The sequence below is a fragment of the Penicillium cataractarum genome (assembly GCF_028827025.1).
Source record: "Penicillium cataractarum strain IBT 29864 chromosome Unknown utg000004l, whole genome shotgun sequence".
Classification (NCBI taxonomy): domain Eukaryota; kingdom Fungi; phylum Ascomycota; class Eurotiomycetes; order Eurotiales; family Aspergillaceae; genus Penicillium; species Penicillium cataractarum.
In genome coordinates this window covers 495,742-509,313 of record NW_026622740.1, presented here as the reverse complement: position 1 = coordinate 509,313, position 13,572 = coordinate 495,742, and the positions used below count along the sequence as shown (strand labels likewise).

Here is a 13,572-nt window from a genome sequence, read left to right as displayed (position 1 = left end):
ACATCTTTTTCTTGCATGATAAATTGGAAGCAAGTAGTGTATGGCAACGTATAATGTAGTCTCCAAAGCCGTGATGTACATGATGGGTAATTGAGACGAACAACCCCCATTTTTATCAGCGCCTAACCCTTCACCGTGTCAACTCCATGATATCAATAACCTCCCAAACTCCAAATTCAACCCATCAAGAAACAAAGATGCAAGCCGGAACTCAGCGCAACCGACTAATCTCGTCCGTAGCTAATCTTCAATCGTTTCACAGGTGGCTTAGAATCTGCATCATCTGAAAGATCATCGGTCTGATTCTTGCCCTTGGTATTCTTCGAGCCACCACTAGCCTTCTTCTTATTTTTGGACGAGCCGCCACCGCCAGCTTTAGATGCCGTCGTAGAGTCGCCGCCAGTGCTCTTGTTTGAAGGCGCGTTCCCGCCCGCTGTGGAGGTCGGTGTTGCGGCGTGAGAGGGGGTCGTTTGTGCGGAGGATGGGCCGGGGGATTCCTATCAAAAGAAACAGAAATTAGCGTTGTTAGCCGGGATCTTTCTTTCATGGACAGCTTTGTAGACCTACCAGCATGTAGCTTGCTGAGCTTCGTGAGAAAACTCGGTCGGAATCTGTTACTTGTGCTTTGCGCCGCCCGCCAACGCCTGATCCGAGACTTAGCCCGGAAGCACCGAGACTAGAGCCGCTTGATGAGCCCTTGATGTAGTTGTCGAAACCTTTGATGATGTTGCCGGCCGTCGTTTCTTCGAGGTAGGTTTGTTCGAATCGGAAGATCTGGTCCTCGAGTTGGGCCTGTGCGGAGAAAGGGTCAGTATATACGATATTCATAGGCTAAATGCCAAGTCATTGGCAGGATGCGATCCAGATTCAATGCGCCCAGTGGTTTTCCAGTGACTGGTCCGCCGGGTGCAGTGCTTGTCCGGCGCGACTTGGCGCGCGACGCGACTCACCATGCTCTTGTCCATCAGGCGCTTCTTCTGTATCGTATCCCGAAGCTCCCGTCGCAACTTCTCGTAGTATGGTAGGCCGCGGTTTGCGGTATTCTGATCGCTGGGCGCATTCGAGGCTCCTGTGGTGACGCCGTTCGTTGGTGCGGGTGCGCCAGTCGCAGGCATAGCGGCCTGGGCGGGGGCTGTGTCCGCCATATCAGTTTGAAGACGAGTTTTTGGTTCAAGGAAAGAGATTGAGAATGTGCAAAGAGCGTATACACGGGCCAGAATGGTGGAATTCGCGGGCGTCGAAAGAGGAACTGCAAGCGGCGGGATTGCGAGGCGGCCGAAGCTGGCGAGAGCCCGCTCTTATCGCTGTTTGCATCGTTTGCATGTTCACGCCATCACGCCCTTGTTGATCCCCTCGTGTCACTGGACCATAAGCTCGAGATATCTGGTTCGAGTCTACTGGGCTTCGCGCTACTTCAAGAGACTGTTCCAACCTTTTTTTCACTATGGATCACTCGATGATGGATCACAGCCACATGGACCACGGCGATATGGGCCATGGCGATATGGACATGGGCCAATGCGATATGAATGCAAGTACACATGGAACTCCCTCTATAGCTCTATTACCTTTACTGACTACGTCTTCTTCTCTAGATGCTCTTTACATGGTCTTCCAAGAACCTTTGCATCATCTTCCGCCAGTGGCGCGTCACCGGACCCGTCTCTTTCCTCCTCTCCCTGGTGCTTATCGTCCTCCTCACAGCTGGTTACGAGGGTGTCCGACAAATAACCCGCAAATACGAAGCTGCCCATAACCAGCGTTTGAATGCTTTTGCAGCAACATCGACTACAGGTGGAGGTATGTTGAATCTCTCTTCTTCCATAAACAAGTGTCTTTTCTATGCGGCGATACACATGGTGTTTGTATGGCGTTGGCATGGCGGGTGAGGTTGAGGTTGTGGTTTACATGGCCCGTTGCTCCTCCTTGTGCACTTCCTGCTTGAGCGAGCTCTCTCATTGATGTCTTGCTCTGCAGTTGATGGTATTCCCGAGCCGGTCACCGCTAACGTCCACGATGCTATCCATTCCGAGGGCTCACCACTTCTTGTAGGACGGGATACTAGGGCTGCGCTTGCACGCCGGGGGAAAATTACTTTGGCATCGCTGTATGCCATTCAGGTCTTTTACAGCTTCTTTATCATGTGAGTTGATATTTCACCTCTACCTCGTTGGGAGTGCTTCTGATCCCCCTGTTTTCCTCTGACTAGGCTTCTTTTCATGACATACAATGGCATGGTGATGCTGGCTGTTGCGGTTGGTGCCTTTGTTGGATATTTGGCTTTAGCCGATGGCACTCCAGCTACCAAGTCTATTGCTTGCCACTAAGGTGGCGGGCTCATATCGGCGTTTCTGGATCAGTGATTGGAAAGCATGGGATGTTTGCATAGGCTTCGTAACTTTCATTTCATATGGGCTTTTCACCAATGAGTGATTTCTACTATATGTAGACCCAATATATCAAGGGACTTCAACGTCGCTGTCATCTCCGAACCCAAAGCTGAAGCCCCCTGTGGCGCTTTCGTCTTCTTCAGTCTTTCCATGAACGATGTCTTCCCATTTGCGCTTTTTCCCATCCGCTTTCTTTTGTAGCTCTTCTTGGGCCTGTGCCAGAAGATCGGGATATTTGTCTTGCATGCCATTCACAAAGTTCTCGTAGGGGTTCTCGACATTCTTCCGGAACCCAGAGACCTGGTCTGCCTTGTTGGACAAGAAATCCAGTGCAGCGCATAGATGCGCACGAGGGATGAAGTTCTGTGTAATCGCAATAGACGGCGCCAAGTTGACCACCAGATGCCACCAACCTGATGGGACGTGCAAGATCTCGCCCTCGCCGCAGATTCCTTCCATACAGCCCGGTGTGCGTCGAGCCTCTGCGTGGAAGTTGAGCAGCCACTCGGCAATGCTCAATGGCGATGTTACCTCGCTCTGATCATCAGACACGAAGACACCCGGTGGTGGAGCTCGCTTATCGCCTGATGGGAACATGATCCAATACTTTGGCCCACGCAGCACTGCATTCCAGGCACTGGTCGCGTTAGGATCCTTGTGGAACTTGCTGCCCGAGCGTTCGGGGCCGACAATCAGCCACTGGTGGTCGGGTCGGTCTTTACCGAGTACTGAGAAGAAGTCTTCCGCGAAGCACGATGGCGGCCAGTATGCCGCATTTGGGGTCGACTCGGGAGGGCCAACAGCCAGACCCATCTTTGGGACGAACGCGCGATCAAACAGGTATAATGGACTCTCGTCGGAATTATCCGCCAGGTAATCACGATAGGTAGACAGTGGCCAGTCGACAGCCTCTGCGCGGAATTTCTCCTGCCCATGTTCAGAGAGCAGGGACCCGATGGTCCAGTCCTTGTAGACTGGCCAGGCCTTGACGGGTTCAGTCAAGACGAATGGTCGATCAGCCCATTCTGCATGGAAATCCTCTGGAGAAAGATCCGGCAAGCGCGGGATCTGGTTGCGCACTGGGATGTTGGTGACATAGGGGTCAAGCACGATATGCGCGCAGTTGAAAGGGCGGTATAGTACGTCGGAGTAGAGGTGGGAGCAATCAATCATGGGGACTTTTGATGAGGGCAGGTTGAGATATGTTGATCGCCATGTCCCTCGCCATGTAAAGTTGTCCAATGGGGATCTGCGATGAAAGTTAGTTGGTCACCGGGTACTTTTGGGTAGTATATATTCGTTGCAGTTATTGGGCCGCATAGATACCGAATATAGTTCGATGCCCATCAACACACAACAACGCCACAATGAATAATATTCAGACCTGATCTTCCCAGTAAGAATGAAGAAAGGATCTTACCTAACAAATAGAGCCTTCCACAACTCTTCAGCACGAGTAAATGCGTAAAAGGCCTTGCAGGTGCGCCCAATGCCCAGTAGACTCGAACCGTCCAAGTGTTCTAGCAACAACAGAATCAACTCATCGGGTAAAAGCCGGAAAGTGCCTATCGCGTCGCGAAGACTCCATGTTGCTAGCAGGGCATTTCCACTGGGTTTTACACCTAGTGGATGGCTGGGAATGGCCTCGTCGCCCTGTTGGCCATCCACGGCCGGTGGATAACTTGGTAGCAGTGTGATGTCAGGCATTGTCCGCCACTTTGGATCTTTAGGGCTTTCAAGGAATTTTTTTTTCTGCCCACTTCCCCCAACAGCCCCGTTGGCAACGAACGACGGCCCAAATTGAATAAATATGCACCACCACCCAAAGCCCCAATAGACGAATGAGAATGATAGTCAACCAGGAACAGTAACAGAAAAAGAAACGTCCCAAAGACAATCTCGATTGACTCGCTTGGAGGCCCGTGCGATGGGCCCCACTTTGGGAAGGCGGTGAGGCATTGTGAAAAAAAAAAGCGTTGTAGCAAAAGGCACGGACGGCCGACGATTTTTTTCCTTTTCTCTTCTCCCACCCTTTTTGTGAAACACATACCACCAACTCATATCACACCTTTTTTCTAGTATCTCTCCGCTCTTCACCTTTGAAGAGCCTTTGATACTAGCACTTTCGATCCTCGCTCGCGAACTTTCCCCCACAGGGCACGTTCGCTTAAACTCACCCCACCCGGTCACAGCGGAGAGTCGTCTGTGATCAATCACCCAACCGCAATCATGTCGAACGATAAGGGTCTTGAGGACCTCCAGGAGAGTACGTTCTACTGCTCTTACGGCTCTTTCCTTTCAGCGCCATGTGTCGCTTTGGTGAAAAACAGTTTTCACCTTGCGCCCGACCCCTCGGTGTGGCAATGAAACATAGGGGAATGTGGAAAATGTGAAAAGACTCAAAATGCTGACATCGCACGTTCGCGCTCACTACAGGTCAGATCGAGTCTAACTACGATGAGGTTACCGACTCCTTCGATGCCATGGACCTCAAGCCTGAGCTGCTTCGCGGTATGTGAATCCTTTCGTGGGGTGGGAAATCATCCCGCCCGTGGCGGGGCTCAGTGGAAAATTCACTAACCTGACTGATTAGGTGTCTACGCCTACGGTTTCGAGCGTCCCTCTGCTATCCAGCAGCGTGCTATCATGCCCATCATCAAGGGTGAGTTTTATTGATCGATCGCGCATTACAATAATGTCAATACACAAGAATCTGGTCTAACCTCCTTTCCCCCTCCTTTAGGTAACGATGTTATCGCCCAGGCCCAGTCTGGTACCGGAAAGACCGCCACTTTCTCCATCTCTGCCCTCCAGAAGATCGACCCCAACCTGAAGGCTTGCCAGGCTCTGATCCTTGCTCCCACCCGTGAGTTGGCTCAGCAGATCCAGAAGGTCGTTGTTGCCATCGGTGACTTCATGACCCTGGAGTGCCACGCCTGTATCGGTGGTACCAACGTCCGTGAGGACATGACCGCTCTCCGTGAGGGTCCCCAGGTTGTTGTCGGTACCCCCGGCCGTGTCCACGACATGATCCAGCGCCGTGTCCTCCGCACCGACCACATGAAGCTCTTCATCCTCGACGAGGCTGATGAGATGCTGTCCGTAAGTTAACCCCGATGATGTTGTGATAGGGCTTTCCCCATATACTAACATTCCTTCTTTCTACAGCGCGGTTTCACCGAGCAGATCTACGACATCTTCCAGCTCCTCCCCCAGTCTACCCAGGTCACCCTCCTGTCCGCTACCATGCCCCAGGACGTCCTCGAGGTTACCACCAAGTTCATGCGTGACCCCGTCCGCATCCTGGTCAAGAAGCAGGAGCTTACCCTTGAGGGTATCAAGCAGTTCTACATTGCTGTTGAGAAGGAGGAGTGGAAGCTCGACACCCTGTCCGATCTCTACGAGACCGTCACCATCACCCAGGCCGTCATCTTCTGCAACACCCGCCGAAAGGTCGACTGGCTCACCGACAAGCTCACTGCTCGTGACTTCACTGTCTCCGCCATGCACGGTGACATGGAGCAGGGTCAGCGGTATGTGTTTACTTGATATCTTTCATATATGGAATTTCTTGACTGACTTCTATCTAGTGATGTTATCATGAAGGAGTTCCGCTCTGGTTCCTCCCGTGTCCTGATCGCCACTGACCTCCTGGCCCGTGGTATCGATGTCCAGCAGGTTTCCCTGGTTATCAACTACGATCTCCCCGCCAACCGTGAGAACTACATTCACCGTATCGGTCGTGGTGGTCGTTTCGGTCGTAAGGGTGTTGCCATCAACTTCGTCACTGCCGACGATGTTCGCATGCTCCGTGAGATCGAGCAGTTCTACAGCACCCAGATTGAGGAGATGCCCATGAACGTTGCCGACCTCATCTAAACGCCCCTCCACCTTTCATGATGTCTTGATGCGGATTTATGATCGCAGAAACTGCGTCAAAAGTGGCTTTCTGTCCCTTGGAGGATGATGGTTCGTCCTCTTGATCAGAATGATTCGATCACGGATGTCGGCCCACTTCCAGGGGACACTGCTATGCTTTTCCTATGTCTCCCCTTTTACACGTCACGGAGATGTGACATGTTTATGCTCCCTCGTGCTGTCGCGGTTTTTTCTTTTCCCGCATTTATTCTCCGTTTTCCTCTGTATCTAGCTCGCTCTGGTTGGTTAAGAATGCCGCTTTCTCGTACTTAATCAAATAGATCGGGCCAAAATGTGACTTTTTCCCCACGGTTTCATATGATTTCTTTTCAACTATCTGTGTGGTATAGAATAGACTGTTTACAATCTCTCAATAGGTACTGCTGTGAATGCCTAGTGTATTCGATCCTTTATCCGTTAACTTTCCCGTTTAGGAAGTGAGTGAAGCATCACGATCCCATGTGAAGATCATGATCGTAGCCTGGTTGACTGGAGGCTAGGAAGGCAGACGAACTGATGTTTGCTCTTTTCTCTGTGAATAGGCAGCGCAGGAAGTCTGCCTTGGGGTGAGGGTGCGAGGGTGTGAGTTGCTCGACTCCCATCGCTGCCTTCACCTCACCCTGGCCGTCCTAAACCTTTTTATACTCCGTCCCCTCTGCTCTATCTCATTCTTTTCTTTTCCTCCACGCTTCTTGAACTCTCCATCGTTCTCAATCTCTTCGACCTCTTCCAACTCTTCACAGTCCTCACAAACCACCCTTCTTCACTCTTCCTCTCCCATTCGTCTAAACCCTTCCTTTACTTCACAAAACCTACGCCATCGCCATGTCCACGTCTCAGTCCTCTCCTACCTTTGCCTCCCCTCTCGCCCTCCTCTGGCTGTACGAATTCCGGCGCCAGAATGGCATTCTTACCTCCCGCCTGCTGGATATCAAGGACCAGCTGAACCAAGGTGAGCAGCTCACTGAGCTACTCTCCAACTTCCTCAATGACCTCATCGTCATTGTCGCGTCTATGGTCACTGTCCTGACCGGTTACTCGGATGGAGCTGAGCATCGCATCCGCCGTCTGCACCGTCTCGTCTGCAAGGCCCTGGTACCTCTGTACCATTACGACGCCCGCTTCAAGCTAGGCAATCAAGTTCTCACCGATTGCATGGCTCAGCTTGCGGCCCTGTACGACCAGCCCCGATTCTTCTCCGACGGCGATGAGGAGGATGCCGCTTCCTCACTTTCGTCTGCTCTCAGCGCGGTGTCAGATGGCTCCCCTCAGTCACCTCGGTCTGCACAGGGCAGCGGCCCCGAGTCAACCACGGGAAGTGACCAGAACGACGACCAACTCTCGCCGGATGACGCCCTCGCCATGAAGCTCGATGCAGTCATGCATCAGGAAGACCGCTCCCTCGGGGGCTATTTCGACGAGGCCGACAACTTCCGCCGGGATCAGATTCGCCTGAGTCAGGCCAATGACTCTCTGTTCATCGAGGCATTCCTGGCTGGGTGCGACAACAGCCTGTACCGGCGGCGTCTCACCCACGCCCTGCGCAAGAACGGCTGGTACTGGACCTGGCTGACTCGTGAGGTACAATACCTCATCTACGAGCAGGAGTACATGGACCAGCAGAACTATGCCTTGGACCATGTCAAGGACGATGGCTCGTTCGAGATGCCGGACAACACCTGCAAGTACCGGCTTGTCAAGCTGTCCCCCATCACCGAGGAAGACCTGACAGACTCCGACCTGGAGTCTGATGAGAAGTGAACGGATCGGCCTGTTTCCCACCGTCGAATTCCGGTCACCAGTGAAGAGAACCTCACCTGCACGAACCCTTGATACTTCCCTCCATAACCGCCTCCGCCACCTCGTGCACATCAACAGATCAACACCCACCCATCTCAAACACCAGGACATCATCAATATCAATACCCTTCCGCCTATTCTCAGTCGCTGGTGTGGGTGCCGTTGTTCGCTTCGCCTTGTTTCCTCTCTCTCCGTGGTGCTTTTTGTCCCTTCGGTTTCTGGCCCCCGGCGCACGGTTCAGCAGTTCGGATGATACGGAGCTTTCTTTTTTTTTTTTTAAGCCCAAGGACTTTGCTTTCGTTTTCTTCATGTCGTCTTTTTCACCCTCTTTTTTTGCGGCGTTTAAGGAGTGAAATCTAGTGTGTTTTCTAGTTTGCAGCTGGTCGGTGGTCTCTCTGGAATTTGCACTGAAATTTCTGCTGTCGTTTCCCTCGCACCGATTATCGTGAATTCTATTCTTCCGGGCGAATCATTTTTCGCCAGCTTCTCGTCGGTTATATCTTTTTTCGAAGTTCAGTAATATCGATGTATGCCACTCACTTTCTGACAGTTACGACAGGGTGCTCTGTAGATAATCGGTGCACCGATCCTCAGTCATCGACTCACTAACAAATCAGTTTTTGGTGTCGTTGTCTCTGTATTATTGATCAGTAAGGAGTATCTAGCCAATATAACTTGTTGGTATGTGGTTGTGGACGGATACTCGGTACGAACCGAATTAACGTGTTGTGGCAACCCATGCCAAGACTTCTATCCCTCTCCTTCCCTGATCGTCCTTGTACCGTACCTCCCGTCAACCGTCTGAAAAGAATTCATCCTCAATCTTCAAAGACATCCTCATCCACAATGCAGGTTGCGGAAATACTATCCGATCTCACCTCGCTCCGCGTCTGTGTAAGTCTTGGCACTCCTGCCACCATCTCCAACACGCCCCACCATCCATTCATCCCGACACACGCGCCAGCGGTGCAGGGTCTGATAGGGATCAAAGCATGGACACTAACATCTCCCAGGGACACAATGAGGCCCTTGCACTTGTCAGTGCTCCACTAGCTTCCGCTAAAGACACGTCTGCTGAGAGTGAGCTGGTTGCCACCTCGGATGGTCAAGCTATCAAGCAAGAAGCCTTACAACGCGCCAAAGAGCTTGTCCAGTTACATTATGAAGTGAAGTCTCGGCATGTCAATGGTGAAGTGGATGATGAGTTGCGTCAAGCCAGGGAGGATGTGTATCGAGTTCTGAGAGAGTTGGCATGAGTGGGCTCAGTTTGTGGGGACTCGTCGTGCTGTTGTTTTGTCTTTGAAGCGTTTCATCAAATATACGACCATGATATCATTTTTGAAAATTTACGCATGTTTTACTCAAGGCTATGGTGTCTTCCGGTGGTTTAGTTTCCTACCGGCGTTGAGGTGTCTACATCAGAGACCGACCATTCTCAACGTGCAGAGAGAATGCTTTGCGATATAACGGAAAGCGACTGGGTATATACATCAAAGGATGTCATGATATGTGGCTGCTATGTCATACAAAACTCGACAATGCGGTTATGAGCCTCTATACGGCCTTCGCCCTTACAGAGCTCTTTGACTGCAGCTGACTTGGCCCGAATTCCCTCATCGCTCAGAACATGGAGCAAAGCCTTTGAGAACTCCTCTGCCTCAACACCGGGTGCTGCAGTTCGACTGCCGTTGAGTCCGATTCCCAGCCATTCAACCCGGGTTGCACAGTCATAGGTGTCAAGCCATTGGGGTAGTACGACTTGAGGAACACCGACCCTAGAACAAACGATTAGAAAATTTGAAGATTCCCCCGCCCAGAGGATCGATGACTACTTACTTGCATGCTTCAAAGTAGGAATTGGCTCCACCGTGGTGGACATACGTGGCGATCCGCCCAGTTTCCAAAATAGACATGATGTCCGCCTGGATCCAGGACACCACTTTGACCGATCCAGCGGTGATGGACGAGCCCAAAACTCTTTGAAACTCATCTGAACTCTCCCACTCATACTTGAGTTTCCACAGAACTCTTAAATCAGGACGCTCTTTAATGACTGTCCGGACTCCCATCGCCATCTGAACGGCAATAAATTCGGATAGTCGAACGTGTGACCCCAGACTGATAAAAACAGTGGGCTTCTTGAGCCATGCTTCCAGCCCAGGATCTGATGTCGAGAGTGGTGGGCATCGTCGGATAATTGGACCACAACTGATGACATTGTTTGGGACGTGCAGTGGAAAATCGAGTTCTTCAAAGGCAGGTGTTAAGCTCAAAGAGTCCTTCGAATATGCGTTCACCAGTGGGAATGGACTTCGTCCTTCCGGTTTCTTGCCATCTTGGAGTTCATCAGGTTTTAATTTTCCGGTTGCTAGTGCCATAACCACGCGAAATACCAGATAGATATTCTTGAATATGAGTTTCCATGGTAGTGGGAACGGGTACCCCGAGCCAGTACTAGGGGAACAAGTCAGCATTTGCATCCCCAAATAGGCTCCAAGATGGAAAACATACACGGGGTATTTCCAGAATATTCCCGCCTTGGGTTGAATAGCGATAACCACATCCTTAAGGGGAACAGGCCAAAGTATAGCGACTCGAGCTTTGGCAGTTCGGCATGCATCTAGTCCAACATGAAGAATCGGATCTACCACCACAATTTCCGGGCACAGTTTCTCGATCATAGCTATACAGCTCTTGTAGGCTTTATGATACTCCGACGGCCTCCAAGTCTTGATAGCGGTAGCGACCTTTTGAAAACCCTGCGTTGCACCTTTCACACCCGGTCGGTGAAAAAGAAGACCGACGTTACTGCTAACCGCTAAATCCGTCATTGAAGGACCTGGGATCTCGTGGAATTCCGCTGATCGACCGCAATCAATGCGTTTGTTCAATTCGTCGACTAGCTCAGCCAGTGGACTATACGAGCCGAGATGGACGGCGAATTCACCGCGACGTAAGAACTCCTCAGCTACTGCGAAGGCGACATTGCATTGACCTAATTCGCTGTTGGTGAGGAACAGAATATTCCGCGATGGGGCCATATTGAAAGGGCCAAGGGGTGACTGGTGAAAAAGAAGGAAAAGGAGGACGGGACAGGGACATTGTGAGATTCATCTGGGTTTTGGGCACTTTAAACGGCTGGAGACAGGCCGGAGACATACGAGATCGCCCCACAGAGTTCGTCAGATGAGATGGGTTACACGGACATTGTTGCCTCTTATCTTTCACTGAATAGGATGGTGGTACCCTTGCTAATTGCCGTGTGGTCCCTTATTGAGCAAAGTAGGTCGAAGGGAGTCTGATCCACTGACAGCGCTACCCTGTCGATCAGTTATACCACTAGAATATACAGATCACCAGCTCGGCAACACGGATTTCACCGATCGTATACCATGGCATGGCACTTAAGTGTCAGTACCAACTCGCGACAGGGAATATTGCTGAAAGTTGAGTTGAAACACGTTTGTTGCGAAAGACTCAAATTTGGGACTTTATCAGAGCCAGAACACGGGGGTTCGGAGGGAAAGTGCTGTACTAGATATACTTTAGGTTTGCCCGGCGTAAAACCGAGTCCAATGAGCGAAGAACAATCCGAACAAGTCCCGAAACTCAATTTCCCAACTTTATCGTCGAACTATTGGGATATCTCTCCGCGGGTACAGTACCAACTACTGTGATCCACTCGGCACTTTTGAGAGAAATGTCAGGCATTCTATGATATTACCATGCACGTGGCGCGATGAGATATATTCATTTGTTAAGCATTCGTGGTTTGAAAGTCTATACCAACGTATCTCATCTATTTCAGGCGTTGCTCAATCTTGCTGTTCGCTGTTCTGTGGACGGTAGGAACGATTTTCGGGTGTGCTGGGTAGGAAGCACCACCGCACGATGAGGAAAAACAGTATCGAATTCCCGAAGACGCGCGCATTTCTTATGACTCGCGGACCATGCTCTATGTTCCTGACCAAAGTCTAATTCTTATCACATATGTAGATCGGTAAATCTTCGGTTAACCACCTCGTGACGTAGATCTGACTTGGTCTAGGGGTCTTCTACACGATGAATCTGCTCTCGCATGTATTTAACTGTGATCAGGTTCGAGCTCTACGCGCAGTGGCTGAACTTTTAACACTTAGAAATAGCGTGTTGCATATTTACATGAATTCCAAGAAATAGTACCAAAAAATTATATTACAAATCAATGTAGCCCTCCCAGCAACTGAGATATTGTGTTTGTATTCCTCCATCTCGTCAACGGCCAAATTCCCAGATACAAACTTCAACAGTGCCGAAGAATCGCAGTTTCTCGTATAATATCGAGGTCGAAGTCGACATGTAGACGAGGGATAGGGAAGGTGGACCCCGCCAGCAGGGAAGAAGAGATAAGGATGTATCTGAATGAAAACACCATGTTAGACCAACGAGACATGATTTGAATGACAGAGAGCAACAAACATTCAACTCCTGTTCATGTCATGATTCGACCGGCTCATCCGACATCCTCACACTAATCAAAGCCAAAACGAATATCCCCGTCAGAATGAAGCACAGAATAGAGAGAATAAAGAGGAGCAGATGCTTCGGCTTGACCTCGTCGGGGTCCTCCAGATCTGGGAATATCGTCAAGGGGATAAGGTTTTCTTCGTCATATTCATTATTCCGTTCATTTTCGTTCGCAGGCATTATCGATCCATAATCGCGATCTAGCCAGTTCTTGCTTTTCCACATCCTGGGGATAGATTGGTGTTGTTGAAGGGGATGGACGACATGTGGCGAGTCTAGAGGTTTTAAGGGCGAGGTCGTGAGACAAGAAAAAGCAGAGACAATTATGCAAGGCTATTAAGAGATTAAAAAAGCAAATTGGGTGATCCACCGCGCAGAGTGATTTCATAGGTGCATCTGACAATTATCATTGGTTGATGCATCATTTGTGCTTTTTCATTTGCCCCTTACGGCCATGAGTACTGTAGGTAGTATCGCCCCCTATGAACTTGAAGCGTCTGCCGGCTAAGAAGGAACTTGTTGGTTTCCATGCTTTATCTCTAGTGACAAGTAACGATTTTGAGTTTTTGCTAGCTGAAGCTCCATCCGAGGCTCATCTCACTACAACTTTTGGTCAATTGTATACCTGGAATCACCTCCGGCGAGACCGAACACTTGGGAAGAGTGACCGGCTTAGATCTTCGTCTATACATGAATAATTATTGAGCGACCGACTTAGCCACAGCATTTTCAGCTCGGTATTGTGCAGGGGCATCTATATAAACCCTACATGATAGAATAGCAGGGCTTAAAGGATCAGTCAATGCATGAGTCTCGATCAAGTTCTCCTAGTAGGGATCATCAATAGGCTGCTAACTAGTCGTGATCGTTGTGACTAGTAAGGGTTACACAAGCTACGCTAGCGCAGCCCGCGTCAGCCAGCCTGCGTGATCGTATTACAATGCGGTGCATCAATTCA

At 50.4% G+C, this 13,572-nt stretch overlaps 8 protein-coding genes across 8 annotated transcripts; 4 read left to right on the top strand and 4 right to left on the bottom strand.

The window, feature by feature from the left end:
* Positions 1-224: 224 nt before the first annotated feature.
* N7496_004705 (chromatin modification-related protein EAF6/MEAF6) lies at positions 225-1,145 on the bottom strand (the record flags this gene model as incomplete). Its single annotated transcript, XM_056697634.1, has 3 exons — positions 225-497; positions 568-792; positions 951-1,145. The coding sequence occupies 3 exons, from the start codon at positions 1,143-1,145 to the stop codon at positions 225-227; spliced, it is 693 nt and encodes a 230-aa protein (XP_056556159.1).
* A 299-nt stretch (positions 1,146-1,444) lies between these two features.
* On the top strand, positions 1,445-2,327 carry N7496_004704 (low-affinity Cu transporter; the record flags this gene model as incomplete). Its single annotated transcript, XM_056697633.1, has 4 exons — positions 1,445-1,531; positions 1,596-1,800; positions 1,978-2,143; positions 2,210-2,327. 4 exons carry the CDS (start codon positions 1,445-1,447, stop codon positions 2,325-2,327), a joined length of 576 nt encoding a protein of 191 aa, XP_056556158.1.
* Positions 2,328-2,459: 132 nt separating this feature from the next.
* On the bottom strand, positions 2,460-4,097 carry N7496_004703 (putative F-box and JmjC domain protein; the record flags this gene model as incomplete). Its single annotated transcript, XM_056697632.1, has 2 exons — positions 2,460-3,639; positions 3,811-4,097. 2 exons carry the CDS (start codon positions 4,095-4,097, stop codon positions 2,460-2,462), a joined length of 1,467 nt encoding a protein of 488 aa, XP_056556157.1.
* Positions 4,098-4,619: 522 nt separating this feature from the next.
* On the top strand, positions 4,620-6,269 carry tif1 (putative eukaryotic translation initiation factor 4; the record flags this gene model as incomplete). The annotated part of the gene is made up of 6 exons (XM_056697631.1): positions 4,620-4,656; positions 4,827-4,901; positions 4,984-5,052; positions 5,134-5,492; positions 5,559-5,923; positions 5,981-6,269. The coding sequence occupies 6 exons, from the start codon at positions 4,620-4,622 to the stop codon at positions 6,267-6,269; spliced, it is 1,194 nt and encodes a 397-aa protein (XP_056556156.1).
* Positions 6,270-7,133: 864 nt separating this feature from the next.
* Positions 7,134-8,069, top strand: N7496_004701 (uncharacterized protein; the record flags this gene model as incomplete). Its single annotated transcript, XM_056697630.1, has 1 exon — positions 7,134-8,069. One exon carries the CDS (start codon positions 7,134-7,136, stop codon positions 8,067-8,069), a length of 936 nt encoding a protein of 311 aa, XP_056556155.1.
* An 885-nt stretch (positions 8,070-8,954) lies between these two features.
* On the top strand, positions 8,955-9,364 carry N7496_004700 (uncharacterized protein; the record flags this gene model as incomplete). Its single annotated transcript, XM_056697629.1, has 2 exons — positions 8,955-9,002; positions 9,122-9,364. The coding sequence occupies 2 exons, from the start codon at positions 8,955-8,957 to the stop codon at positions 9,362-9,364; spliced, it is 291 nt and encodes a 96-aa protein (XP_056556154.1).
* Positions 9,365-9,624: 260 nt separating this feature from the next.
* On the bottom strand, positions 9,625-11,149 carry N7496_004699 (glycosyltransferase; the record flags this gene model as incomplete). Its single annotated transcript, XM_056697628.1, has 3 exons — positions 9,625-9,883; positions 9,945-10,562; positions 10,620-11,149. The coding sequence occupies 3 exons, from the start codon at positions 11,147-11,149 to the stop codon at positions 9,625-9,627; spliced, it is 1,407 nt and encodes a 468-aa protein (XP_056556153.1).
* Positions 11,150-12,584: 1,435 nt separating this feature from the next.
* On the bottom strand, positions 12,585-12,839 carry N7496_004698 (uncharacterized protein; the record flags this gene model as incomplete). The annotated part of the gene is made up of 1 exon (XM_056697627.1): positions 12,585-12,839. The coding sequence occupies one exon, from the start codon at positions 12,837-12,839 to the stop codon at positions 12,585-12,587; it is 255 nt and encodes an 84-aa protein (XP_056556152.1).
* Positions 12,840-13,572: the final 733 nt, after the last annotated feature.